This window comes from Chrysemys picta, chromosome 9 (genome assembly GCF_011386835.1).
Source record: "Chrysemys picta bellii isolate R12L10 chromosome 9, ASM1138683v2, whole genome shotgun sequence".
NCBI classification, from domain to species: domain Eukaryota; kingdom Metazoa; phylum Chordata; order Testudines; family Emydidae; genus Chrysemys; species Chrysemys picta.
The window spans coordinates 715,007-741,706 of record NC_088799.1 but is presented as its reverse complement, the minus strand read 5'-3'; the positions used below and the strand labels follow the sequence as shown (position 1 = coordinate 741,706).

The 26,700-nt window shown below is 52.6% G+C and overlaps 2 protein-coding genes and 2 pseudogenes across 7 annotated transcripts in view; 2 read left to right on the top strand and 2 right to left on the bottom strand.

Annotated features, from left to right (window-relative positions):
- The window catches only part of LOC101946768 (very long-chain specific acyl-CoA dehydrogenase, mitochondrial), a 53,126-nt gene extending 36,145 nt beyond the window's left edge, over nucleotides 1-16,981 (bottom strand). Inside the window, exons 1-2 of one of the 6 annotated variants that reach the window (XM_065557461.1) lie at nucleotides 16,854-16,981; nucleotides 3,912-4,026 (exon numbers count right to left, since the gene is read on the bottom strand). In XM_065557461.1, coding sequence (XP_065413533.1) covers nucleotides 3,912-3,994 — 83 coding nt within the window. In that variant the 5' untranslated portion in view covers nucleotides 3,995-4,026; nucleotides 16,854-16,981. Of the gene's footprint in view, nucleotides 1-1,771; nucleotides 1,827-2,574; nucleotides 2,624-3,911; nucleotides 4,027-9,161; nucleotides 9,293-13,257; nucleotides 13,397-16,021; nucleotides 16,161-16,853 lie in introns of those variants that run through there. The other 5 variants (XM_008175446.4, XM_065557462.1, XM_065557460.1 and 2 more) reach the window with 5 other exon arrangements.
- LOC101947024 (death-inducer obliterator 1-like) lies at nucleotides 103-1,794 on the top strand (annotated as a pseudogene).
- LOC135973481 (death-inducer obliterator 1-like) lies at nucleotides 2,862-3,468 on the top strand (annotated as a pseudogene).
- A 6,294-nt stretch (nucleotides 16,982-23,275) lies between the features above and the next one.
- The window catches only part of LOC101947299 (D-beta-hydroxybutyrate dehydrogenase, mitochondrial-like), a 34,875-nt gene continuing 31,450 nt past the window's right edge, over nucleotides 23,276-26,700 (bottom strand). Inside the window, exon 5 of the mRNA XM_024111928.3 lies at nucleotides 23,276-26,206. Coding sequence (XP_023967696.2) covers nucleotides 25,737-26,206 — 470 coding nt within the window. The 3' untranslated portion in view covers nucleotides 23,276-25,736. The remainder of the gene's footprint in view (nucleotides 26,207-26,700) is intronic.

Genomic DNA, 26,700 nt, shown 5'->3' with positions numbered 1-26,700 from the left:
GCCTGCTCTCTCCCCCCCCCCCGCAAACAATAGGTCAGCCTGCTCTCTCCCCCCCCCCCCGCAAACAATGGGTCAGCCTGCTCTCCCCCCCCCCCGCAAACAATGGGTCAGCCTGCTCCCTCCGCCTCTCCTCTCCATCCCTGCCCAGCAGTGCTGGAAAGGGCAAGGGGGTGAAGAATCCCTGGAGCTGCCCCAGGGCCAGGCCTGACAAAGGGAGTTGCTGCGTTTTAGCCAGGGCCGGCTCCAGGCACCAGCCCACCAAGCTTGTGCTTGGGGCGGTACCTGGAGGGGGGCGGCGCGGCGCTCCGGCTCTGGCCGCCGGGCAGAGCGGGGCCACGGCCGGGGCTCGCCGCCCCCCCCCGGCGCTCTGGCCGCCGGGGAGAGCGGAGCCGCGGCGGGCTCGCCGCCTTCCCACCGGCGCTCTGGCCTCCGGGGACAGTGGAGCCGCGGCGGGCTCGCCGCCCTCCCCCCAGCGCTCTGGCCGCCAGGGACAGCGGAGCCCCGGCTGGGGCTCGCCGCCCTCCCCCCGGCGCTCTGGCTGCCGGGGAGAGCGGAGCCCCGGCCGGGCTCGCTGCCCCTCCCCCCGGGGCTCCGGCCGCCCTCCCCTGCCGCGCTGGGGGGGGGGGGGGGGCGGCCGGAGGCTTTTTTGCCTGGGGCAGCAAAAAAGCCAGAGCCGGCCCTGGTTTTAGCGATGGCACAAGGACAGAGCTGGTACCTCAGAGACTCTCAGACGTTACGGCCTGAAGGAACCATCATGATCTAGTCTGATCTGCACATCGCAGGCCACAGAACCGCGCCCACCCGCTGCTTAATGGACCCCTCACCTCTGGCTGAGTTACTGAACTCCCCAAGTCATGGTTTAACAACAAAATCGTCTAAGAAACAAACGCATTGAACAAAAACCTGCAGAATTGACATTGAAAGAGATACAGAACTGCCTCAGGAAAAAACACCTAGAACAAAATCCTACAGAAACAGTTGATGTCCAGGCAGGAAATCAAGTTAAGACTGGTTTCAGAGTAGCAGCCGTGTTAGTCTGTATCCGCAAAAAGAAGAACAGGAGTACTTGTGGCACCTTAGAGACTAACAAATTTATTAGAGCATAAGCTTTCGTGGACTACAGCCCACTTCTTCGGATGCATATGCTTATGCTCTAATAAATTTGTTAGTCTCTAAGGTGCCACAAGTACTCCTGTTCTTCTTTTTTCAAGTTAAGACTGAGCTGCCTGTCAAACAAGAACCTGAGTCTACTGATTGCACTGAGACTGGAAATCAAGTAATTGTGTCTGAGGAACATACTGAAGATCTTCAGGTTAAGAAGGAAATAAAACCTGCCCTGGCAACAAAAGAGATCACAGACGAAGAATCTGAAGAGTTCACAAAAAGCAAATCTGAGTCTGAGATTTATGACCCAAATACACTGTACTCTATCTGTCACCAGCCTCATAATAACAGGTTTATGATTTGTTGTGATAGGTGTGAGGAATGGTTTCCTGGTGACTGTGTGGGGATTTCTGAGCTCGTGGGCGACTGTTGGAAAGGAATGGGGAGGACTATATCTGCCCAAATTGCACCATTCTGCAGGGGCAGGATGAGACAGTTCCAGAAACAGATCAGCAACAAACTAAATCAAGGCATGTAAACGTGGATGGCACAGAGCTCACAAGTGTAGGAACAGTCGAACAAAAGTCCAGTGAGGATCAAGGAATCAAGGATAGGACTGAAAAAGCTGCAAATCCAAGTGGGAAGAAAAAACTCAAGATATTTCAACCTGTAATGGAAGCTCCTGGTTAGGGTGACCAGATCACCAAAGACAAATATCGGGACGCGGGGGGGGGGGGGGGGGGGGTGAAGTGGGGGGGGCGTGGCGGGGGGCGGGGCCAAAAAAAAAAAAAAAAAAACTTCCTCCGCAAGTGCTGGAGGGAGGCCCGGGAGACGCAGGGGGAGCGCGGGGCCGGGGTGAGTAAGAGTCCGGCCTGGTCCCGAGCAGGCAGGACTCAGTCGGGTGGTAAGGAGAGGAGGGGGGCGGCCCGCGGGGCCAGGCGGTGGCTGTTCTCACCCCCGGGCAGCGGGACTCGGGAGCAGCCGCTGCTGCAGCTCCCACTGCCGCGGGGGAGGAAGCGGCCATGGCGCTCCGCGGCTGCAGCTCTGGCGCCCCCGAACCCCCCGAGCCGGGGCCTGCTGCGGGGACCCAGCAGCGCGCACGCTGCGCCCAGCCCCTGGCCAGCGTCTGGGCTGCTGCCCAGCTGGTGCTATCGCGCGGCGGCCCCGGAGTGGGGGCAGCAGGCCCCAGCCCCCCCGTCCCGCAGGGGAACGAACGGGGCTGGGCTGCCGATGCCTCCGCCCCGGGGCCACCGCGGGATAGCACCAGCTGGGCAGCCCAGACGTGCCTAGCCAGGGGCTGGGCCCAGCGTACGCGCTGCTGCAGGCCCCGGCTCGGGGGGTTCGGGGGCGCCAGAGCCGCCGAGCGCCATGGCCGCTTCCTCCCCCGTCGCCTGGCCCCGCGGGTCGCCCCCCTCCTCTCCCAACCACCCGAGTCCTGCCTGCACTGGGCCAGGCCGGACTGTTACTCACCCCGGCCCCGCGCTGCCTCTGAGTCTCCCGGGCCTCCCTCCAGCACTTGCGGAGGGAGGGGGAATGGTGAGCCCGGGGAAGAGGCGGGGATTCGGGGAGGGAGCCAATCGGGGGAGGAGGGGGCGGAGTCGGGGCAGGGGGGGGGTGCGAGCACTTCCGGGCTCGAGGCTCGGGGCATTTCCTTGTTTGTCCGGTTGTCCCGACCGCACGTCGGTCGGGACGCGGGACAAACAAGGAAATATCGGGACGGTCCCGATAAAATCGGGACGTCTGGTCACCCTACTCCTGGTGCATCAAAATGCATTGGTCCTGGCTGTTCTAATGTGGCTCAGCCTGATTCTGTGTACTGCAGCAACGACTGCATTCTCAAACATGCTGCAGCCACCATGAAATTTCTCAGTGCAGGAAAAGAACCAAAGCCAAAAGAGAAGATCAAATCAAAATCTGAGAGATCCACAATTCTAAAATCTCCACTGCAGGCAGGTACTAAGCCTTTGTCCTCCCAGAAGAAACCAACTCCTGAGAAAAAAGAGATTAACATGAAGAAAAGTATGGTGACAGCCCCTAAAACTGAAGCAAACACCCAACCAGTTGCTAAAGAGCCGGCATCAGAAAACAGCATGCCATCCTGGGCAAGCGATCATAATTACAATGCAGGAAAGCCAGAAAAGACTGCTGCCATTTCATCTTCACTCTTATTCAAATATAGGTATCGCATAGGGATATTCCTGAGTAATCATTTACATTTTATTTGAATACCCATCCATTCTTGGCTCTGTAAGATTAGGAAATTTGGTATCTTTTTCTTAATATGACACACAAATTTTCTCTCCTTCAAAGATTCACACACACTTATATCAGGGAAATTTTATAAGGTTCATTTATAATTTGATATCAAAGTGTACGCAACTGGTTTCTGAATGTAAACTTGCTGAGTAAGTTACCAAATGTTTTCCAAAGGCAATAACCATTTCTGTTCTTAGAGGAGGCGAGTATTGATATACACGTCTTAAATTCAAAATATTGTAAGTTACACGAGGTGCCCCTGTTATCAACAATTCACTGTACTAACTTAAATTTTATTATCATACATCTAGACTTGGCACTTGCTTCTCAAGTTTTGCATTTGCATTGCTAGTGCCAAGACCGGATTTTTCAACAGGGTTTGTTACAGACCTTTTATATTTTTGCAGACAGCTTTTAACTGTCAAGTATATCCAAGTTCTCCTTCTTAGTCCTGCCATGAATGCAGGGGACTGGACTAGATGACTTCTCGAGGTCCCTTCCAGTTCTATGAGTCTATGTTTCTATGATTTCAAATCCGCCAGTTACTCTACCTGAAGTGGGGCGTAGCCAGAGCTTGTGCCCAAAGTTGCCTCCACCAGCTGGCACTCAGTCTAGTCCTGATCAAACGAAGCATTCTCTCTGCCGGCACTGCTCAGCTCCCTTCCTCTGTGGGAAAAGGAGGAGGGTGAACACAAGACAAGGTGGACGCAGCAATTTATCCCCAAATCTGAACCATTTCATCCCTCCAGTCGAGGCCAACATCACCAGGGGACCTACCTCCCTTCTAAACAGCCTTCCCCCAACCCCTCCTTTTTGGGCTTGATCCCAAATAGCCCCTACCAGGACTTTCCCGCCTCCATTCTATGGCATGTGTAGCCTATATGGGATCTTACTATTTCCCATCCCAAAATTCAGCCCAAATCCCGTAGTGGGCTTGTGACTTACTCCTAGAAAGCCACTGGGAGGAGCATCTTGCTGAGAAGACTGGCACAGAGCTTCTCTGCTGTGGAATTTTGATAAAGAAGTGGTTGCTTCTGCACTGTGACATCATTGCTTAAGGGATGATGCCACTCAGTATTATGATATCATCACTTGTATTATCTATATTCTATTATCATCCAGGGGAACCAATCAAGGATTAAGGCCTCATTACGCTAGGCGCTGCATAGGCATACAATAAAAGGTCACAGAGTAGCAGCCGTGTTAGTCTGTATCCGCAAAAAGAAGAACAGGAATACTTGTGGCACCTTCGAGACTAACAAATTTTTTAGAGCATAAGCTTTCGTGGACTACAGCCCACTTCTTCGGATGCATATGCATCCGAAGAAGTGGGCTGTAGTCCACGAAAGCTTATGCTCTAATAAATTTATCCGAAGAAGTGGGCTGTAGTCCACGAAAGCTTATGCTCTAATAAATTTGTTAGTCTCGAAGGTGCCACAGGTACTCCTGTTCTTCTTTTTAATAAAAGGTCAGCCACAATGAACTACCAATCTTGGTAATCAGACACAACAGGTAGAGAAGATAAACAAATAGGGAGGAAGGGTGAGGGGAAGATGAGGTAACAGTGAAACAAGCAAGAAGTTATCCACAATAAGCAGCAGTCTCATCGCACCACCTGCCTACTCACTGGTAGCTGGTCATAGGTTGACAGCAGGGGAGAGTTTTAAGGAGGAGGAAATAGATCTGGGTTCACCTTAGGCCCATCTCTCTCCACTAATAACTCATCCAAGCATGGTTTGATGCTACCTACTGACACATGAACATCCTGAACTTTTCCAGATCATTGTGAGTGAAGAACACCCCAACAAAATGGAAATGCCTGATAATTAGCATAATAAACTGTGCTCCTAGCTGTACCAGTCCAGAACAGGATGTGAGAAATAAGCAAATGCTGCATTTGCTGCATTTCCTGGTTTGCTCCTGTGGTTACAGCTGCAGAAAGATTACTACCTCTTGTGATGCTATTCACATTTGCTCTGCAGGCCTGAGTTTGATCTGTAGAAAATGGAGTAGGAAGCCAGTTCTGGATGGCACAAGGTAGTCACAGGAGTGTTGAAGACCATCACAATCATCATTACAGGGTTAAACTCAAACCTTATTTGCCAGAGGTGTGGCTGTGGAAACCTCACATAGTCAGGCAGGATTTTATTGTTATTTACACGCTGACATAGGGCACATGATGCCTTCCACACAAAAAAAGGAGACCAAAGGGCAAATCTGGATTTCATTTACACCTGTGTAAATCTGCAGTCACTGCATTAAAGGTAGTGTTCACCAGGGTAGCACGTAGTAGCACGAGGGCCCAATCATGCTCTTACTGAAGTCAGTGGGAACTTTCCTATTGACTGAAATGGGAGTAGAATTGGGTGCAAAGGGGCCACTTCTGCAACCCCCTTATTCACATAAGTAATCCCACAAGCACAGGTTTGCAGGATTGGGACCTTTATCAAGACTTCACAAGGAAGGTTCTGAATATTGGTGGGAAGAGAGAAGGGTTACAGCAATGCGAGTATATAGTGGCTTTGGTTATCAATGCGCATAGCTTACATTCCCTGAACTATACAAAAATAAGAAACCAAGTTAAATGGAAGTTAAAAGAAACAGTCACAAGGGTGAAATGCCTGCAAATTGCATTGAGACTATTTAAAAACACCATATCAGAGGTTCAAACTAAATCCATACCCCACAATTAAAAACAAACAAAACAGTAAGAAGACCAAAAGATGCAGAGTGAAAGAGGCAGTTAAAGGCAAAAAAGCATCCTTTAAAAATTGGAAATCAAATCCTACTGAGGAAAATATAAGGAGCATAAATTCAGGCAAGTCAAGTGTAAAAGTGTAATAAAGCAGGCCAAGAAAGAATTTGAAGAGCATCTATCTAAGGACACAAAAAGTAACAGCAAAATGTTTTTAAAGTACATCAGAAGCAGGAAGCCTGCCAAACAGTTAGCAGGGCTACTGGGCGAAAAAGGTGCTAAAGGAGCACTCCAGGAAGACAAAGCCATTGCTGAGAAGCTAAATGAATTATTTGCATCAGTCTTCATTGCAGAGGATATGGGGGAGATTCCCACACCTGAGCCATTCTTTTTAGGTGACAAATCTGAGGAAATGTCCCAGATTGAGATGTCAGTAGAGGAGGTTTTGGAATGAATTGGTAAATTAAACAGTAATACATCACCAGGACCAGATGGTATTCACCCAAGAGTTCTAAAGGAACTAGGGTGACCAGACAGCAAATGTGAAAAATCAGGACGGGGGTGGGGGTAATAGGAGCTTATATAAAAAAAAAAGATCCAAAAATCGGGACTGTCCGTATAAAATCGGAACATCTGGTCACCCTAAAAGGAACTCAAATATTAAATTGCAGAACAACTAACTGGTATGTAACCTATCATTTAAATCAGCCTCTGTACCAGATGACTGGAGGGTAGCTAATGTAATGCCTATTTTTAAAAAAGATTCCAGAGGAGATCCTGACAATTAGAGGCCAGTAAGCCTAACTTCTGTACTATAGTAAAAAACAGAATTATCAGACACATAGATAAACACAATATGCTGGGAGAAAGTCCACATGGCTTTTACAAAGGGAAATCATGCCTCACCAATCTATTAGAATTCTTTGAGGAGGTCGATAAGTATGTGGACAAGGCTGATCCAGTGGATATAGTCTTGGACTTTCAGAAAGCCTTGACAAAAATCCCTCACCAAAGGCTCTTAAGCAAACTAAGCAATCATGGGATAAGAGAAAAGATCCTCCAATGGATCAGTAACTGGTTAAAAGATAGAAAACAAAGGGTAGGAAGAAATGGTCAGTTTTCACCATGAAGAGAAGTTATTTACCCCTTCTCATGACACAAGGACCAGGGGTTACTCAATGAACTTAATAGACAGCAGGTTTAAAACAAACAAAAGGAAGTACTTCATATAACACACAGTCAACTTGTGGAACTCATTGCCAGGGGATATTGTGAAGGCCAAAAGTATAACTGGGTTCAAAAAAGAACTAGATAAGTTCATGGAGGTTAGGTCCATCAACGGCTATTAGCCAAAATGGTCAGGGATGTGACCCCATGCTCCGGGTGTCCCTAAACCTCCAACTGCCAGAAGCTGGGACTGGATAACAGGGGATGGATCACTCAAAGTTACCCTGTTCTATTCATTCCCTGTGAAGCATCTGGAGATGGGTCAAGAGCTATGTTATTAACTGTAGTGCTACTTGCAATTTTTCTAAAAGCCCCAGCTCCTGGAGTCAAGTCATTAGGTGAGAATCTCAGCTTGCATTTTTTTAAAGTAAGTTTCTAGCTGTGGGGGTTGCAGCAAGAAGTTGAACACACATATCTGGACCCCTGACCCAGAAAGATGGGATTGCGTGATTTACAAGGGAAAGACAAAAAGGATCAAAATCCAGAAAGCAAATAAAAACCACCCAACATTTCTTAGTTTAAAAAAAATCTCAGTTTTAAAGCCAGTCTTGTGCTGTTGGGTATGTTCACACTGGAATAAAAGGCTCGACGCACGGCCACGGCTGGCCCAGATTAGCTGACTCAGGCTCAAAGGGTTATGGGCGTAAAAATGTCTGTGTAGACGTTTGGGCGTGGGCTGGAGCCTGCGCTCTGGGACCCTCCTCCCTTGCAGGGTCCCAGAGCTCGGACTCAGGCGGCCTACACAGAAATCTTACAGCCCCGCAGCCCGAGTCAGCCGAGTAAACGTACCAACGAGTTTGGGCGCTAGGGCTGGCAGCGCTGCACCCCCTGGCTGACTCCAGCCATAAAGCTGGCTTGCTTCTCCCAGGAGGATCAGCTCCATGTACGGATGCTCTGCAGTAGCATGGGGCCAACCGAAGGGCTCTGACACCAAACACCCTTCCTGCTGCCAGGGAGTGTGGACAGTGGGTGCGGCTGGGGCGTCCCTGCTCTATGCAGAGCCTCAGCTGTGTGGCTATTGCGGTGTGGGCTAATTTACAGCAACCCCCAGACTGCTCTGAATACAGCATAGGGCCTGGCTCTGCCCAGCCACTGCAGGACCTCGTGCATGCGCTAGGCACAGGTTTGGGGATCCGGCCCCTAGTCTAGCGTTTGGCGTCTACTGCTCATGAAGACTCCATCTATACTGTAGTGGAGCCGCCATAGAGTAGGGTTACCATATTTCAGCAAGAAAAAAAGAGGACGGGAGGAGCCCCGCCCTAGCCCCGCCCCTGCCCCTCCCACTTCCCGCCCCCCCAGAACCCCCAACCCTCCCCCCGTTCCTTGTCCCCTGACTGCCCCCTCCTGGGACCCCTGCCCCTAACTGCCCCCCAGGACTCCACTCCCTATCTAAGCCTCCCTGCCTCTTGTCCCCTGACTGCCCCAACCCTTATCCACACCCCCACCCCCAGACAGACCCCTGGGACTCCCACGCCCCATCCAACCACTCCCCACCCCCTGACAGCCCCCCCCCAGAACTCCCAACCCATCTAAACCCCTCTGCTCCCTGTCCCCTGACTGCTCCGATCCATCTCCCCACCCCTGCCACCTGACAGCCCCCCCCAGAACTCCCAAACACTCCCCCCCTGCTCCTTGTCCCCTGACTGCCCCCTCCTGGGACCCCTGCTCCTAACTGCCCTCCAGAACCCCACCCCCTACCTAAGACTCCCTGTTCCTTGTCCCCTAACTGCCCCCTCCTAAGACCCCCCCCAACTGCCCCCCAGGACCCTACCCCCTACCTGTACCCTGACTGCCCAAAACTTTCTCCACTCCCCCCAAAAAGCCCCCCCCGTTTCTTGACCTCCACCTCCAGAACCTTCCTGCCCCCTGACCTCCTTACCCTGCTGCTCAGAATAGAGTGTTGGGCTCTGTGCAGCCGAGCCGGACACGTGGCTGAGCTCCCCTGCACAACAAAACCCGGTCTGGCCCTGCACAGTGCTGCTGGACTGGGCTGCAAGGGAGCTGCTGGCTCAGAATGCAGGGCGGATCCGGCTCCTCTACAGCTGCTCCTGAGTCCAGCCCGGGACTTCCCTGCAGCCCTCCCAGCCACTCGCTCTGCTAATCCCGGACATTGTGAGTGCTTTACAAATTCCCCCCGGGACGCTATTTTTAGCACACAAAAGGAGGACATGTCCGGGTAAATCCGGACGAATGGTAACCCTACCATAGAGGGTGTTACACTTCAGCAGATCAGAGGACAAGGGCTGAAGCTAGCATGATCTGAGAGAATCACATCTCCTTCAGTCTGTGCATTCTGCTCTCCTTGACACCAGTGCAACCCCGGAGTAACTGCACTGACTTGCACAAGCGTCTCTTGAGACGTACACGGCAGAACAGAGCTGAATCTGAGCCCAGTAGCACCATCTCGCTTGGCTCCAGGGCGTATAATTAAAGTCACATCAAGTGATTGACTTTGTTTTGATCTTATCGACTCTTTTCAGAAGAACCATTTGTATAAAAAGTTTTAAAGTTTGACGTCGATGGGGCTATTTATGGGCTTACAATTAACCAGGCACTTAAGGGCATCCAGAGTGCTCAGCTTGTTGCAAGACCAAGCCCGGAGTCCATTCATTGCCAATGGAATCCTGAACACTTTGTCCAGGTGAGTTTTAACTGTCCCAAGCAGTCCACTGAGGTTTCCAACCGGTCCCTTGGGAGACCACTGCACAGCCAGATATCACACATCTTACTGAGTTTTCCCTCAGAGTCATTGAAAGTGGGATTTTTGTTATTTGACTTGGGTTTAATTCCATCCTTCTCCTACCCCCTTGGTCCCCCCAGTCTCCTTCCGCTCCCTTCACCTACAGAGAGATGTTTATTACAACCCTCCCATCACCATCATTTGGACCTTTTGTTCTTTTAACCTTTCCTTACAAGTCAATCTCTCTCTCTAATTGTGGCTCTTCTCTGATTTCCCTCCAATTTGGCAGCATCAGCCAATGACGAAGTCTGATGTATAATGGTAGGCACTTTTCTCTATTTTAAATAAACAGCAGTTCTATTTAATGGACAAAATGTATCATTAATTATCTGTGTTATCATAGAATCTCAGAGCTCTCAGTCCTGGACCGGGACTCCATTGTGCTAGGCATGGTGCAAACACAGAACAAAGACGATCCTTGCTGCAAAAAACGTGCAATCTAATTATAAGACAAGAGACAGCAGACGGATACAGACAGATGGGGGAATCCAAGGACCCAAGGAAATACATATTGGTATGATGAGCTGTGGTCACTGCTGTCAAGTTTTTTGTGGCCATCACAGCAAAGGAGAGTTTTGAGAAGGGATTTGGAAGAGGGTGAGATATCTTTGTGGCTGTTTATGAAGAGCTCCTCCCAGGCATGAGGAACAGCATGGAAAAAAGCATGAAGGTGCCTGTTCAAAAATTAAACAGGTGGTCAACAGCGGCTGACTTCATGGGCTGAGGGGAGTTAGGAGCCGATACATGGCTAGTGAGTGAGAGATGATCGGTAGGGTGGGGACAGGCCGTGAAGGCGAAGACGAGCAGCCTGTGTCTGATGTGAGAGAGCAGGGAAAGCAAGCAGATGGATGCAGTAGGTGATGTATGTGCTTCTGGAGGTGAGAGAGACGCTGTGGAAGCTGCTCTAGCGGGTGACAGCACAGACTATATGGTCTTTGAAATTACACTGATGTGGCCTTCTAGAGTCAAGAGAGTCAGGCTCCCTCCATGATGGCCAGCAGTCAATGACAGAGTGGTACATATTCCAGCTGTGGATGTGCACGGAGGGAAGAGCAGACCCTTGAGTCGGGATGGGGGAGAAGGGACCTGAGGGAGGATGTGGTGAAAGAAAAGGGAGACAGGAAGAAAATTCTTCTGGACTCAAAGCATCCACACCGGGAATTAATCAGCAATAACTAGCCTGCTTTCAATTCCCACCTACCCCAACCGAGTTAACGGCCCTGTGTAGATAAATCCGAAAATATGTTCAGGGCCCGCATTGGCTAATGTGCGTGTGAGGCCACTGCCCTCCATGGGGCAGAAGGAAGCACCTCCAGGGACTGGCCCACAGCAGGTGTAAGCTCTAATGCTCCCTGAGCTACACGAGATCTCCAAGCAGTAGGGGCCTCTGCTTTAAATCACTGGTGTAAGGGAAGGGGCAGCATGAACCAGGGGTCTGTGCAGCCCAGGTGAGCAGAACATGTGATCACAGGCACAGGCTGGCTCAGCCATGGGCAGGACCCTTCCCTGCACCTGAGACACCTGGTGCTGCCTGCATACCCAATGGGGCCAGGTTTTTACTGCTGTCGTGCAGGATGTTCAGACAGTGAGTCCAGCTCCCTGGCAGCTCAGCTGTTCCTCCCCTCCTCTCCTGGACCGCACTGCAGCAAGTGGCTGTGAGCAGAGAGGCCCGAGCGTTTAATTTCAACCCCGTTTAACTTCCACAGAAGGGACGGTGCCAATATCCACAGCCTCAGAGTTGATGTTCATTTTGGCACCTTGGCTGAGTTTCTGGCGCATGTTACAGCTGCCACATGAAATATTTATGCAGAGGAATACACAGCGAGCTCTGTATGTTAAACTGCTGAGAAAACAAGCACAGCAGGGTCAGAGAGCTGTGGCTGGGGGACCCTGCAGTGAGCAGGCTTTGACAACGGACATAAACGCACAATGCTAATGTCCATGCGGGGAGTGGGTCTGCACCCCGGTGCTGGAGGAGGGAGTATGCCGGGGGTGTCACGGGTTAGATGGTCTTTGAGCATCCTGCTTTGGTGCCCCATAGTGCTTCTGCTAAGAGCAGGCACCTCCTGAGCGTCTCTCCCACACGTGCTAGCGAGCCAAGGCCCATGATGTTATAACTCGAAACACGTTCATCATGCGGTGTCCCGAGAATCTCAGAAATTACATGGGGTATGTTACCATGTCTGTCAAAGATGTATGAGTCAGTAGGTGGTACTAGGCTCTCAGATGGGTAACATCATTTAGCTAGACCAATAAGAGATTCAGCCACTGTAGGACTGTAGCGCACAAATGCTGCCATTTATTGGGACCTCAATTTCAACCTTAGCTGAGCCCTCTAGCTCTAGACAGAGGAACACAGCAGCACTTGCTACTATTGTGCCACCACTGTGTTTTGTTTGCTTGCACAGGTATAACCCACGAACGATTCAGAGAGACAGACACAAAACAGGGAACTGCTTTGATTGGTTATATTCTGAGCTTCAAACAGGAAGTTCATCACAGCTGACAATAAGCATTTCTCCATGTTCTAAGGCCTACATGTTAAAATATGTGTAAGAGATAGCACTGTCTGTAACATCACCATCCGGTGACTCCCAATAACCTTACATAATTTACATTCAGTGTTGTACAATCACCACTGTCCTAATTCTCACTGAAAAAATGAAACTACACTACAAGACTATGGAGAAGGGGCAACCACAGCCACTGTCTGCTGCCTCTCTCAGTACTTTGATGCTAGTTCCTAGAAATAGAAACCATGTCATCAGCCTGCCACAAGCCACTTCCTTTGCAGTTCCAGACACCTAGAAGAGCCTCCTGCGCTCATGATCTTTGCTCACATCTCTTCTGAACACATCTTTTCTCCCCTGTGCATTTTGATTCCTCCCGTCCTTTGGGGTGACTTGTTATTTCACTCTGGGAAGTGCTGGAGTTATGGCTGGAATCACAGCTGCTGTGGGGTTCGGAATTTTGTTTTGTGGTTGAGTCAGACAAAACCTGAGGCTATTAACAGTGCACCAGGCCGTCCAGACTGATGCACCTGCTCCCTGTTAAAGATTCTGGGAGGCCTTTCCTGCACTGAGCAGAACTAGAGCGATCCCTAGGGGGAAATCTAAACACAACGAGTCCCATCACATTCCCCAAGATCTGGGCACAAATCCCCCTTCTTCTGAGCAGAAAGGGGAGCTCTACACAGGGCAGCATTAGTGAGGGGGTATAAGGGTGCGAGACTCACCCCTGCGGCGCCTCCTGCTGGTCGTCTCCAGGAATTAGCTCATTTTCCAGCCAGGAGCACCCTCTGCAGGCTGGTGATCCACTACCGCTTGGCCCCCCATGTCCCTCCCGGACCTGGTGCCCCATTATCTGGGGTGCTGCCCCCGGCAGTAACCCTCAGTCTTAGGGTCTCCCCTCCGCAGGGAACCCTCACCCACTAGCCCCATCTCGCCTCAGTGTATGGCTACTGCCAGTCATTGTCTAGCCCCACGCCCTGGGGCAGAGTGCAGTATCAGCCTACTCATCACTGGCAAGGTTGGGTTTGGACCTGCTGCCTTGGCTACCTCTGGGCTGCCCTCTGCAACCCCCAGTTCCCCAGCTCCTCAGCCTGTCCCCAGCCCTGATCCACTCAGGTACTCTGTCTCTAGCTCCCTGCGGCCAGGGCCAGGGCCAGGGCCCTCTACAGCCTGAAAGAGACTGCTGAGCTCCTGGCTAGGGCCAGCTGAGGCCTGATGGGGCATGGCCCAGGTGCAGCTGCCTCCCCAATCAGCCAATTAGCTGTTTTCCCTGCCCCAGCCCTCTCCCAGGGCTGTTTTAAGCCCTTCAGGGCAGGAGCGGGGTAACCACCCTGCTACAGGGGGGCAGGGGATGTGCATTAGTCCTACATGCACTACCTGGAAAAGTTAATCTGGTTCTCTGAGCCCCTGGGCACTGGGCAGCTAAGACGGACCATGGGGAATCTCTGGCAGCCCAGCTCCTTCAGGGCTGCGCTACCTGGGCCTAGTGGGACCCCACAGCCAGAAGGGAGGCAAGGGGCCTCTGCATAGCTAGCCCTGTGCTTTCCTGCAGCCTAGGAGATCTGTAAGGTTTGAGGTCAAAACCCCCCAGCAGCAGGGTTTGGCAGGAACTCTGCAAGGAAACCTCAAGGAATTTTCCTTCACCTGGTCCCCTCTGTGTTACTGCTAGATAGAAAAACCAGGGCCCACCCCTGCAGCCCTTGCTCCAATGAGGAGTCAGGCCCTAAAGCAGCACAGATGCTCTGCGGGGAGGGTAAGAGACAATGTTTCCTCCCAAGGGCCCCATCCTGCTCCCAGCGGGAGGTTCGTTCACTGCTGGAGGACACAATTGGCCTCCACCTGTGCTGCTGTGGCTGCTGCAGAAAGTGCCTTTGATGTGTGCTTAGGGTGACCAGATCACAACACTAAAATATCGGGACACATTGGGGTGCCGTCAGCCCTGCCCACAGTCCACCCCTGCTCCTCCAGGCTCTGTCCCAGGTCCCCCCCTCCCCGCTCGCCGCTCCCCACCACGCCCTTCCTCATCCCCCATCCCCCTGATGGCTTCCTGCGTCCCTCCTCAGTCCCCCACCCACTGCTCGCCTCCTCACGCCTACCCGCCGGCCGCTCGCTCACTCACCTCTTCACCATCCCCACCCGCCACTCGCTTCTTCACCCCCCGTCTGCCACTCACCCCTACGGCGCCAACTTCCCCTCTGCTGAGTGAGTGCTCGCCCACCCCCCGCCTCTTCCCACCCAAGCATCTGCCCTCACTCTGCTCTCATTCCACCTCCTTCCCCCAAGTCCCCGCCCCTGCCTCTTCTCCACCTCCTCCCTTGAGCGCGCCACATCCCTGCTCCTCCCCCTCCCTCCCAGAAAGTGCTAAGCGCCGCCAAACAGCTGTTAGGCGGCAGGAAGCGCTGGAGGGGGGCAGGAGCGGGGACGCGGTGCGCTGGGGAGGGAGAAGGAGGAGAGAAGGGGGGAGCTTGGCTGCCATTTTTCCCCGTGAGTGCTCCAACCCTGAAGCACCCACGGAATCAGCGCCTCCCTCCTGCTCACCTTCTTACCTGAATATCAGGACAAATGGCATCCCGATCGTACATTGATCGGGACACGGAACAAAGGGTTAAATATCGGGACAGTCCCGATTTTATCGGGACATCTGGTCACCCTTTGTGTGCTAGACCAGGAGCGTTACACAGCACAGACGCATGATCAGGCTCAGACTGACGCGGGACGCCTTAAATAGTTAGAGTGTGCGCATGGGGCAAAGCTCGGCACCACCGCAAACGGACACAGCTGCCCACCGTGACCCATTTCAATGTGCACCATTAGCCAAACTAACCCATTTTGAAATTATGATGAGTTACATCATTTAAAAAGTATCAGAGGGGTAGCCATGATAGTCTGAATCTGAATCTGTAAAAAGCAACAGAGGGTCCTGTGGCACCTTTGAGACTAACAGAAGTATTGGGAGCATAAGCTTTTGTGGGTAAGAACCTCACTTCTTCTTGCATCTGAAGAAGTGAGGTTCTTACCCACGAAAGCTTATGCTCCCAATACTTCTGTTAGTCTCAAAGGTGCCACAGGACCCTCTGTTATCATTTAAAAAAATACTCGTCCTGACAAACTAAGGAAAGACAAGAGCTGCCAGACCGACAGCAGGCGTGGATTGGTCACTGTGCCTTGGGGCTACAGCAGCCCCTGGGAGAAAAATGTGCCCTGCTAACAGAGCTTGCTCAGAGACTGCCATGATGTGACTCGTGTGTGTGGGGGCGGAAATCGGGATCCACAAGCTAATGAGTATCAGCAAATGCTCCACCACAACGAGGAACTACTTCTCGAAGTGAAACAGCATTTTTCCTGTACAACAGTTGCGGGAGTGCATTTAGGAAATGATAATACCACAACAGCTCAGAAGTATCCAGCATCCAGCTGAAAATAGCAGGGGAGTGCAGATAGCCAGCAACTACACAACTGGAATTTGGCCAAGACACTTGGCCAACTCACCTCTGCTTGCAAGATGTTTCATGGGCTCTAAAAACCACAGGTCACCATGACCTCAGTTTACTGCCTCATCCAAAAGAAACTTATTTTCTTTGATTCATTTCAGGGATTTTTGCCCTCTGTCTGCAAGAGATTTCTGCGGAAGTCACTTTCTTCTCACCCACTCTGATTAAAAATTGGGAAAGAACATAGATAAATTGCAGCTGTGTAAATAGCTCTCAAATTTCCTTAACAAACCAAGGTGGATTAAAAAATTCAGATTTCAGCCTAACAGGAAAGTCACTGATTTATTTGCAGAACAGGGCAAGACTAACTAAACTGCTCTGGCTTAGGAGCTGACGTAAGGCCAGTCAGCTCTACCCACCTGCTTTAAACTCTCATTTCTCTGCAGTTGGTTAAGTATTTTCTGATCTGGTATGAAAAGTTTCATGGTGCAAATAGTCACAAGAGCCTGTATCTTTACAGCTGCAGTGATTCAAGCTGGTTAGGAACAAATTCTCTTTTATACTATGTTTGCATTTAGTAACCAGAGACTAAAACAAATGGCCAGCTGCTGTAATTGCTTCATTTTCCATTAACCTTCAACAGATTGTCTATATCCGGTGGGCTTCCATGTTTGCAACTGCAGGGGTCTCTTTAGTGCAGGGGTTCTCAACCTTTCCAGAGCCTGATTTGTCTTGTGAACCCACAAGTTTCACCTCACTTAAAAACTCACAAAATCAGACATAAAAATACAAAAGTGTCACCGCATGCTATTACTGAAATATTGCTGACTTTCTCATTTTTACCATATAATTATAAAATAAATCAATTGGAATATAAATATTGTACTTACATTTCAGTGTATAGTGTACAGAGCAGTATAAACACGCCATTGGCTGTATGAAGTTTTAGTTTGTACTGACTTCACTAGTGCTTTTTACGTGGCCTGTTGTAAAACAAGGTAAATATTGAGATGAGTTGATGTACCCTTTGGCAGAGCTCTGATTACTACCCCTGGTTGAGAACCACTGCTTTAGTGTCTTTATGTTACCTACAGTTGATCATATAACAGCCACTACTGTTCTCATGCTATTGCTATTATAACCCACTGTTTTCCCATTATTTTTCTGTCCTGCTTTCCTCTGTCCAGTTCTCCAGATCTGACCCTTCTATTCCTATTTCACTTTTTTATTACAAAGTGTGTGTAAATTGCAAAACTCCTTTTAATTCCAAGAAGTAGCATTAGGGATTCAGATCAGAAACATACCAGCCCCTGTGCTACTCAGATACCTAGAAGAAGTATAAAGAGCAGATTCAATACGAACTACAAGGAGTTTTTAGCTTCCACAGCTTGGTGCCTGGTTCCAGTTGGTGACAAAGGAGAACAAGTCACCTCTGGTGAACTCTAAAAAGTAAAGGTATGGAGCCAGATTTTCAAAGTGCAGCACAACCAACAGCGAGCACACCTTTGCACATGCCTAGTCATGCATGGAAATCCCCAGTAAGCCCACCCAGATCTGGTGTTTGCATGTGCACAGGACCAGTTATGTGTCCAAGTGCTCATGTGTGCACTAAAAGAGCAAACTGGGTGCACACAATGGGATATTTGTACATGTAAGTTAAGTGAACACAATGGCATGTGGCTAACTCTGGAATTGGCTCAGTGTAGGGCCTCTCCCCTCATCTTAATCCATTTTTAATTTAAATAAAAGGAGGGGAGAGGTAGCTTGGTGGTTTGAGCATTGGCCTACTAAACCCAGGGTTGTGAGTTCAATCCTCGACAGGGCCACTTAGGGATCTGGGGCAAAATCAATATTTGGTCCTGCTAGTGAAGGCAGGGGGCTGGACTCAATGACCTTTCAAGGTCCTGTAGCTTTTAACTTCCTTATCACACCCATGCCTGTCTGCATACATAACTATTACATACTCCCACATTCAGAAAGAACCATCAGTCACTGCCACCGGATGTGAGGAGGTTCAGCAATGAGCCCCATAACAAGAACAAAAGTTTAACTTCATGGCATACTGTGACTACCAACAGTAGGGTTCCCATTCGTCCGGATTCTCCTGGACATGTCCGGCTTTTCTGAGTTAAAAATAGCGTCCTGGGGGAATTTGTAAATGTCCGGACTTCCCCCGCATGCAGAGCGTGCGCGGCTGACAGGGCAGCCGGCAGAATCCTGCCCTTCGCACGGGGCTCCGGCAGCCAGAGCCCCTCCTCCGCTTCCCTGCAGCTTGAGATCACTCCCCTCCTCTCTCCCTGCCTCCCCCTCCCCGCATTCGCAGATCGCCGGACGTTCGCATCGGGCCTCCAGCAGTCTGGAGCTCCTGCCCCTGCTCCCCCTCCGCTGCCCAGTGCGCTGCTCCGCAGCACTCTGCGAGGGCGGGAACTGGGCTATGTGCTCGGCGTGGAGCCGGACACGCTGTTCTGAGCGGCACGGTAAGGGGGCCAGGGGGGTTCTGGAGGGGGCAGTCAAGAGACAGGGAGCAGGGGGAGGGTTGGATGGGTCAGGAGTTCTGGGGGGGCTGTCTGGGGGTGGGGGTATGGATAAGGTTTTGGGCAGTCAGGGTACAGGTGGGGATAGGGTCTCAGGAGGGGGCAGTTAGGGTGGGGGGGTCTCAGGAGGGGGCAGTCAGGGGACAAGGAACAGGAAGGCTTAGGTAGGGGGTGGGGTTCTGGAGGGCAGTTAGGAGCAGGGGTCCCAGGACGGGGCAGTCAGGGGACAAGGAGTGGGGGGGTGGGGGGCTGGGAGTTCTGGGGGAGGGCTGTCAGGGGGCAGGAGTGGGGAGAGGGATCGGAGCAGTCAGGGGTGTAGTGAGTCGGTGTGGCTCCCCTCCTGCCCGGAAGAGGGAGCCCACGTGCAGGCACCAGAGTGGGTGGGACCACCACCGCCTGTCCCCGCCCCCCGGAAGTCAAGGGGCGGGACAGGAAGTATAAAGGCCGGCCGCCAGAGCTCAGTCCGCAGCCAGCCACCACAGGGAGCAGACGTGCGGCCGGGAGCTCCCGGCCAGGAGACCGTAGAAGACCGAGGCCTGGACCCTAGCTGGCCTGAGCTACCCCGGGCCCGCTACGAGGAGGAGCCGCCGGAGCCCGTTCACGCCCGCCACTGGGAGAATCCCTGGGAACTGCACCCCACTAACCCTGAGGGTGAGACTGGACCCGAACCCCTTCGCCCCTGCTGCTATCCAAAGGAGCCGCCTGAGGACCATTGGCCGGACTTCCCGGCAGAGCTACCGGACTTGCCGCCGAGCCCGGGCAGAGAGGAGCCCATGCAGGTGGACTGGCCCGATCCCGGTGCGACGAACGAGGTAGGCTTTGAGGGGGATCATGGAAGCAGCCCGGGGGTAGCCGACCCCGGTCCGGCTGTAACCGAGTGTGAGCCTATGTCAGTGTGTTGCGGTCTGGATACCCCACTGACCAGCAGCGGCAGCAACCGCTGTTAGGGCCCCGGGCTGGAACGCAGTGGAGTGGGTGGGCCTGCGTTCCCCCCCTGCCACCCTCCGCACGGGTGGCAGGCTTCCCCCTCACCCAACGCTCGGCTACGGAAGCCTAGGCGTGCCTTACCTGAACGGTTTATCCGCTCAGCCCCTGCAAACAAGGGCCTGAGCCTAACTGTGTTTGCTCCGCCCTGATCCAGGGCCTGGGCTCTGAACTATTTGCTCGTTCAGCCCCTGCAAACAAGGGCCTGAGCTAACTGTGTTTGCCCCGCCCTGATCCAGGGCCAGGGCTTTGAACTATTTGCCCACTCAGCCCCTGCAAACAAGGGTCTGAGCTAACTGTGTTTGCCCCGCCCTGATCCAGGGCCTGGGCTCCGGAACTGCTTGCTCGCTCAGCCCCCTGCAGTCAGGGGCCTGAGCTTTAACTGTGGTTGCTCCGACTCTGCACCAAAGAGCCGGAGTTTCAGGACTAACTGACTGCTTGTTCCCACTGTAGTGAGTCGGTGTGGCTCCCCTCCTGCCCGGACGGGTCAAGCCCCGGCTAGGACCTACTACAAGGGGACAGGGAGCAGAGGGGTTTAGATGGGTCGGGAGTTCTGGGGGGGGCGTCAGGGAGTGGGGAGTGGTTGGATGGGGCGTGGGAGTCCTGGGGATCTGTCTGGGGGTGGGGGTGTGGATAAGGGTTGGGGCAGTCAGGGGACAGGTAGGGGGTAGGGTCCTAGGGGGCCAGTTAGGATGTGGGGAAGGTCTCAGGAGGGGGCAGTCAGGGGACAAGAGGCAGGGAGGCTTAGGTAGGGGGTGGAGTCCTGGGGGGCAGTTAGGGGCAGGGGTCCCAGGAGGGGGCAGTCAGGGGACAAGGAGCATGGGGAGGATTGGGGGTTCTGAGGGGGGAGGGAGTGGAAGGGGCAAGGGCGGGGCTAGGGCAGGATGGGGGCGGGGCTAGGGCAGGGCTCCTCCCGTCCTCTTTTTTGATTGTTGAAATATGGTAACCCTGACCAACAGAATCATGAACCCAGCGCTGGAAAGGAGCACTTGGGCCAGCTTGGCCGTCCCCTGCCTGCTCACAGTTCACGTAACTCCCGCCTTTGTTAATAAAGAAGCATTTATCTGATACTTGCTATTCCAGAACCGCAGGTTTGCACCTTTCAGTGGTGGGAGTTTGTCTGCACAGCGCTTTCACCCCAACAGGAAGTGATACTGGTGATTGACAGCTCATCTGAGCGTTCTTAAAGGGGCAGAGAAGAGGCATGCAGCAGCAGTCCAAGGACAGGCTGGGGACCCAGAAGTTCCTGAGTTCTAATCCCGGCAGTGACACCAGCACCCGCTGCCACCTTGGGCAAGTCACGTACCCTTTGAGTTTCAATTCTCAATCTGTGAAAAGGGGATAATTCTATCTGGCCTGGCAGCTCTGTGTGCGTGTCATTGTCTGCAGAACGCTAAGCCAATGAGCAGTGCTGTAAACGCACCATTGGTCAGCCTGAACGGCATGGCTCTGAGAAAATTGCACCATGGAAATAGGGTTACCAGGCATCCAGTTTTCAACCAGAACGCCCGGTCGAAAAGCTACCCTGGCAGCTCCGGTCCGGCAGTGAGTCTTGGGTCCTCCTGGTCGTCTTCGGCACCAGTAAATGTTCTCCCTACCTGCCCTTGCTCTGTGCTGCTCCTGGAAAGCAACCGCCAGGTTCCTGTGGCCCCTAGGTGCTGGGATGGCCAGGGACTGGGAGGCTCTGAGCACTGCCCCTGCCCCCAGTGCCGGCTCTGCAACTCCCATTGGCTGGGAACCGCAACCAATGGGAGTTGCGGGCGGTGGTGCCTGCGGACATGAAGGCAGAGCACATCGCACAGAGCCACCTGGTCACCTATGCGCCTAGAGGCCGCAGGGACCTGGTGGCCACTTCCTCAGAGCTATGGTAAGTGCCACTGGGCCCCCACATCCCAACCTCCTGCCCCTCATCCCCGGGCCCACCCCAGAGCCCATACCCCCAGCCGGAGCCCTCACCCCCCCCACTCCAAATCCCTCATCCCTAGCCCCATCCAAGCCTGCACCCCCAGCCCAGAGCCCATACCCGCTCTTGCACCCCAAACCCCTGCCCCAGCCAGTGAAAATGAGTGAGTGTGGGGAAGAGCGAGTGATGGTGGGGGGTGGAGCAAATGGGGGCGGGGCCTCGGAGAAGGGAGGGGGCAGGGGGCAGGGCAGGGGTGTTCGGTTTTGTGTGATTAGAAAGTTGGCAACCCTCCATGGAAAGTATAACATAAAGCTGCTGTTTGAGTCGCTGAGCTTCCTTGCACACTGATGGAGCTGCCGCTTAGTGATCAGCCACATCCCCACCATCAGAGCCCGAGCAGAGACAGGGAGGCCGGGCAGAACGTTCGCTTGCTATCACAAAAATTAAACACGTTCCACCAACAAGAAATGATTCCCAAGCCCAGCCTGGATGTGGATAAAAGACTCAGAAAGCCACCCCTTTTGCCTCTATCCATAACATGGAGATAATAATCCTTATTTTGTCTGTCTTGCCTCTGCAGATCCTAAGCTCTGTGGGGCTGGGGACCTTACATCTGCACAGCATAGCACCCACCGCAATAGGGCCCAGATCTTGAATGTGGCCATCAGGGGCAACTGTAACACCACTAAACCAAACAATAATGAGCTGAATTGGCTGGGGAGCCTGTGAACCGCGGCCTTCGACTGATGGACGCTGACCTGCTCTGGTGTTTGCAGCCATGCGTCAGGGGGTCTGTCAAGAACCTCGATGGTGCTAGCGTGTAGCAGCATTTGTACAGTGCATGGGGGGGTGGTACCACGGTACCAGTGTAGGCTACGTACCTCTTCATCCTTCCCTCCCTATTGGCACCATAGAGGGCAGGTCCGTTTCAATGACAGAACATGAACTCCTACGATTTTAAAAGCCACACAGAGCTCAATCCTGGAGCCCTTACTTATCTGAGTCCCTTTACTCCAATGGGGCTACTCAGGGAAGTAAGTGCTGCAGGATCAAGCCTGTGATAGACCAGGCAATATCATAGACAAACCTTATAGAGTTAAATGTGTGTGTCACTGTGGGCCAGGGGCTGTCTGTAATTCCACAGGGGAGGGAGTCTGCAGGTCTCCAGGAACTAAGAACAGTGGAGGGCAAACTCACTCACGTTGTAACAACTCCTGCCAGGCAACACTGCCTGAAAAGGCTCACGGAACTGGTTCCAACTGGATTCTCTAGATTATCCAAAAGACCTTTATTTGTTGGTTTATAGCCTGCATCTAAAGTGACTCAAGGCCTGCTTTCTGATCCAGCACCTGGACAGGCCCGTCTAGCCAAGGGAGAGGCCCCACTCCTTTCTGAGCAGGGGTGAAGGGACTCATGGAGGTGCTTATTCTGAACCTGTCCCCACAGGAAGACCCCGGTGTGGGATTCAAAGGACTGGTTCCTACCAGAGCCGGTGCTGGGGTGATCACAAGTAAGCTCTTCAGCATGCGTGTAGTTCTTTTATTGTTTTCAGTGTTTTCTTTGTCCTGCTTTCACCTCAAGTATGCCCTTGCTTAGAAAGGGCTGCGCAGTACCTTACCCCTATGGATAATTACGCTGTTGAGAGCCTCTCAGGGGAAGGCAAAGCAGGGGGCTCAGGCAGTCTGACGGCTGGGGAAGTCACAGTGGAGGCAGGGAGCTGTGCAGCTCAGTAGGGAGAGAGACACAGGTCTCCACCTAAGAGAGGTGACGGCTGAGGAGCCGGGAGCTTGAGAGCAACTGCTGTCCTGGACCAGAGACGCCCTGATCTGTGACAGAGCCCACAGAGAAAAAAAGAGAAAATGCAAAAAATACGAGTATTGGGAAAACCATGTTCTCTATAAATCTCCTTTATTTTCCCTTCTGTGTAATCAAGTGGTACTTAGTGTTCCCAGAATTTCACAGTGCAGGTGACACAAAGGATACAGAGGACAGCAGCTGTGCAGTGCCGTAGCTTAACACCAGGGTATCTTATCTTTTCCAGTAACAGGCATCCTGCATCCCTGACATTCTCTGTACACTTGTGATCTGCAATGGAAAATACCCCTACAGCCCAGCGTTTCCAATCCTTATTTATAACACATGCCCTCTCCACACAAGCTCCACGTGAAGCCTCCCTTACTCTCAAGAGGTTTTGCGACATCAACTAGCATTTACAGCTGGAGTCAGACTCCAGCCACAGGTACAGTCTGTGACCTATAAAATGCTGTAACTCACATAGGAGGGCAGGGTCGGGATGAGCGACAAACTGGTTTGAAATTCACTTTTCTCTCATATCAGTTTGAAACAGAACAAACAGCAGCAGCAGGGGGCGTGTGTTGTATCCCTGGGCTGAAGTTGGACGATCGATCCCCAACCTGCCAGCAGTGCTGGGAGTCAGATCGTGGTCTTACAAACAGTCACTCCTTAGAGAAGGGGTGAGGTGCTGAGCAACTCCAGCACTAGCAAAGACAAAGCACCCCAATACTACGAACAACAGGCCCCATGCCCGAGCCACCAGACACATCTATTCTCATTAGCTGCAGAGATACTAGGAAGGTTTCTGAGGAGACACTTATTGTCATATTGCCATTTCATTGTGAAATATTAATAAAAGGAAAGAAATGATGCCCCTGGCAGCATCCACTCAGGGCTTTGTACTCAGACTATCCAGGCATTTCAGTCTCCTGTGGGGATGGTTCTTATTCAGTGTGAGTGTCTGGGGGTTGTTGAGAAGGCAGGGTAGGCAGGGTCAAAGATGCTATTTGTGCTGGGGACACCCACCCACTAGGAGCTGGATGGAACCTCCCCTGCCCCAACTCACTCTCCCCAGGGCATTGAGCACCCAGTGATCGTGGCATCTCCTCCCTCTCAACCCAGAGGGGGTCCAGGACAACAGCAGGGCTGGAGGCTGCATGACCAGGAAGTGCTCACAGGACGCCCTGGATTAAACAACAACAATAATCCCTCTCTGCTGTTTCCTACAGGGGTTCTTGTTTAATCAACAGACCTGAATGGCACAGTCCCTGGCTACAGCCCTTCACAGAGTTAACGACCTCAACACCAAACAGCCAGCCAAGCTCCCAGGAAGCACCACCCAGCTCCAGAGAGCCCTGTCCTGACTTCTGATCAGCAAACGGTTGCTTCTCCCTCTGAGGGTCCTCGCCCAGCCCTCTAGTGAGCACTAAGGAGGCCCAGCTGCACTGAGAGCTTTGCTCAGCCAGGCACACAGCTGAGATGCTGAAGCCCCTGACAGGGGTTATTAACCCATACATCTCCATGCTGCTGGCTGGCTCAGCCTGGCTTTCTCCATGGGCTCCAGTGAGCCAAGGTATGGCAGGCTCCATGAACTCTGGACGGGATATGACAATCTGCCTGGCCCTTCCCCAGGGCAGTGGATCTGGGCAGGAGATTCTCAGTAGGAACAACTGGTGTCTCTGGGGGTGGAGCGACAGGAGCAGCTGCTGGGGCAGCCCCAATGTGGTTTTATTCCAAAACTGGACCAGAAGCCAAGTGCCTGTTTGTCTTCCAGAGGTGAAAGTCTGCCCACGAAGGGTCATTTCTAGGGCTGGCTAAGCCCCGGTCTTAGGGCCTGTCACTCCAGCAGCCAATGAGAGAGCCAGGGACGGTTCCAACCCCCTTTAGACGTGCTCCCTCCCAGCCCATGTCTGGGCCCTGGCTCCAGCAGCGGCTCCATCTGCTCCCTGGTTACAGTGCCTGGAGAGGACGGCCTCTCTCTACTGAGAGTTTGCACGTGCGGAGCCATCTAGTTTTTTCCTAGCCTGAGCCTGCATAATTAAGCCATTTAGAGGTCATGCTGCTGTTTTCCTTAGAGACGGCTGTGGAGCCGTGTGACTCAGCAATATCACGAGGACGGGGAGCAGAGAAGCTGTGTCTGACCTATTTCTGATCTAATGGAAAACGCTGCTTTTGTTTCCCATTTTAGCTCTTTTATTTGAGACATCTACTAGCATCACCACCACCGGTGCCCTTGGCAAGATCCATCCCGGGGGGAGCTCACTGGCCTCATTACACCAGGAACAGATTTGCCCCATTATAACAACCCTTCCCCTGCCTCCTCCACAGCCCAGTGGAACATGCCCTTGGAACAGCAGGGAGTGAGGACTAGAAAGGGGCCAGACCCAGTCTTTCCTCAGTGTTCCACAACACAGACATGGGCCGAAGCCCCAATCCTGCCCGGTGCAGAGAGACGTGGTGTTCCAGAGCCCGCCCGTCTCTAGCTACCGCTGATCAGTTTTAAGATCCGAATACATACAGTGAGTGGGTGCTGTCAGGCCAGTTATTTAAAGTGTGGCTCAGTAAATATACAGCCAGTCCGCAACTGCAGTGGGCAGGTGAGTGACGATGTGCAGCCTCAGCCGCCAGTGGGCCTCCATGGGATTGTACCGGGTGTAAGGGTACTTGGAAGTGAGCGCATCCGTGATGTCGTTCAGGACGAGGGACATGTCCTTCAGGCCGCTGTTAACGAAGGACTTCATCAGGGTTATCTGGCGTGTGAAATAGGGTTTCCCATAGTCTTCCTGGACAGTTTTGTTGGCTCCTCTCCACAGTTCTTCTGCTTGGGCTTCGATGATCTCAGGCGTCAGAATGCCAGTAGCAGCTACAAAGTTGCTGGGCTCAATGAGGATAACGCGGACTCCCCAGCGGTACATTTCCTGCCGGAGGCAGTCGGAGAAGGCTGCCACGCCAAACTTGGAAATGCAATAGGAGGAGCGGGAAGGGCTGGCCATCCGCCCTAACATGCTGGTGATGTTCACCACACGACCTGGAGTGGACAGAGACAGGAAAAGGAAATTGGTAGCCTCTGTTCTGGGCTGGGCAGGATGGACGCCCGAATAGACTGGTGACAGGATAACCTGTTCAGGGAATAATCTCCAGGCAACATAAACTCTGTGCTGGAGGACAAGGGGCTCTTCAGTCAGGACATGGCAGCAAGCACCCTCCTTTCATCCTCATGCTACTGACACATCCTCTCCCTCAGCCCTGGATGCTGACTGACGTCCAGAAATCACGCTGTCGTCAGGGGTCCCCAACACAAACATGATTAATCTCATTACCGGTCATCTTCTCAATCTACGTCCCCTCCTCCCTGTGCCTGGAAGACCTTGCCCCTTTCCACTGCCACACCAGGAATAATTCCACTGGTACTCACATTGTATTTGCTAGCTGGGGATTAGCCAAGGAGGAGCGGGGGCAGAAGCTGAGGCAGCCATGTTTGTTGTGGGCACATGGATGGGGATTTCCAATGGCCACGGCCAC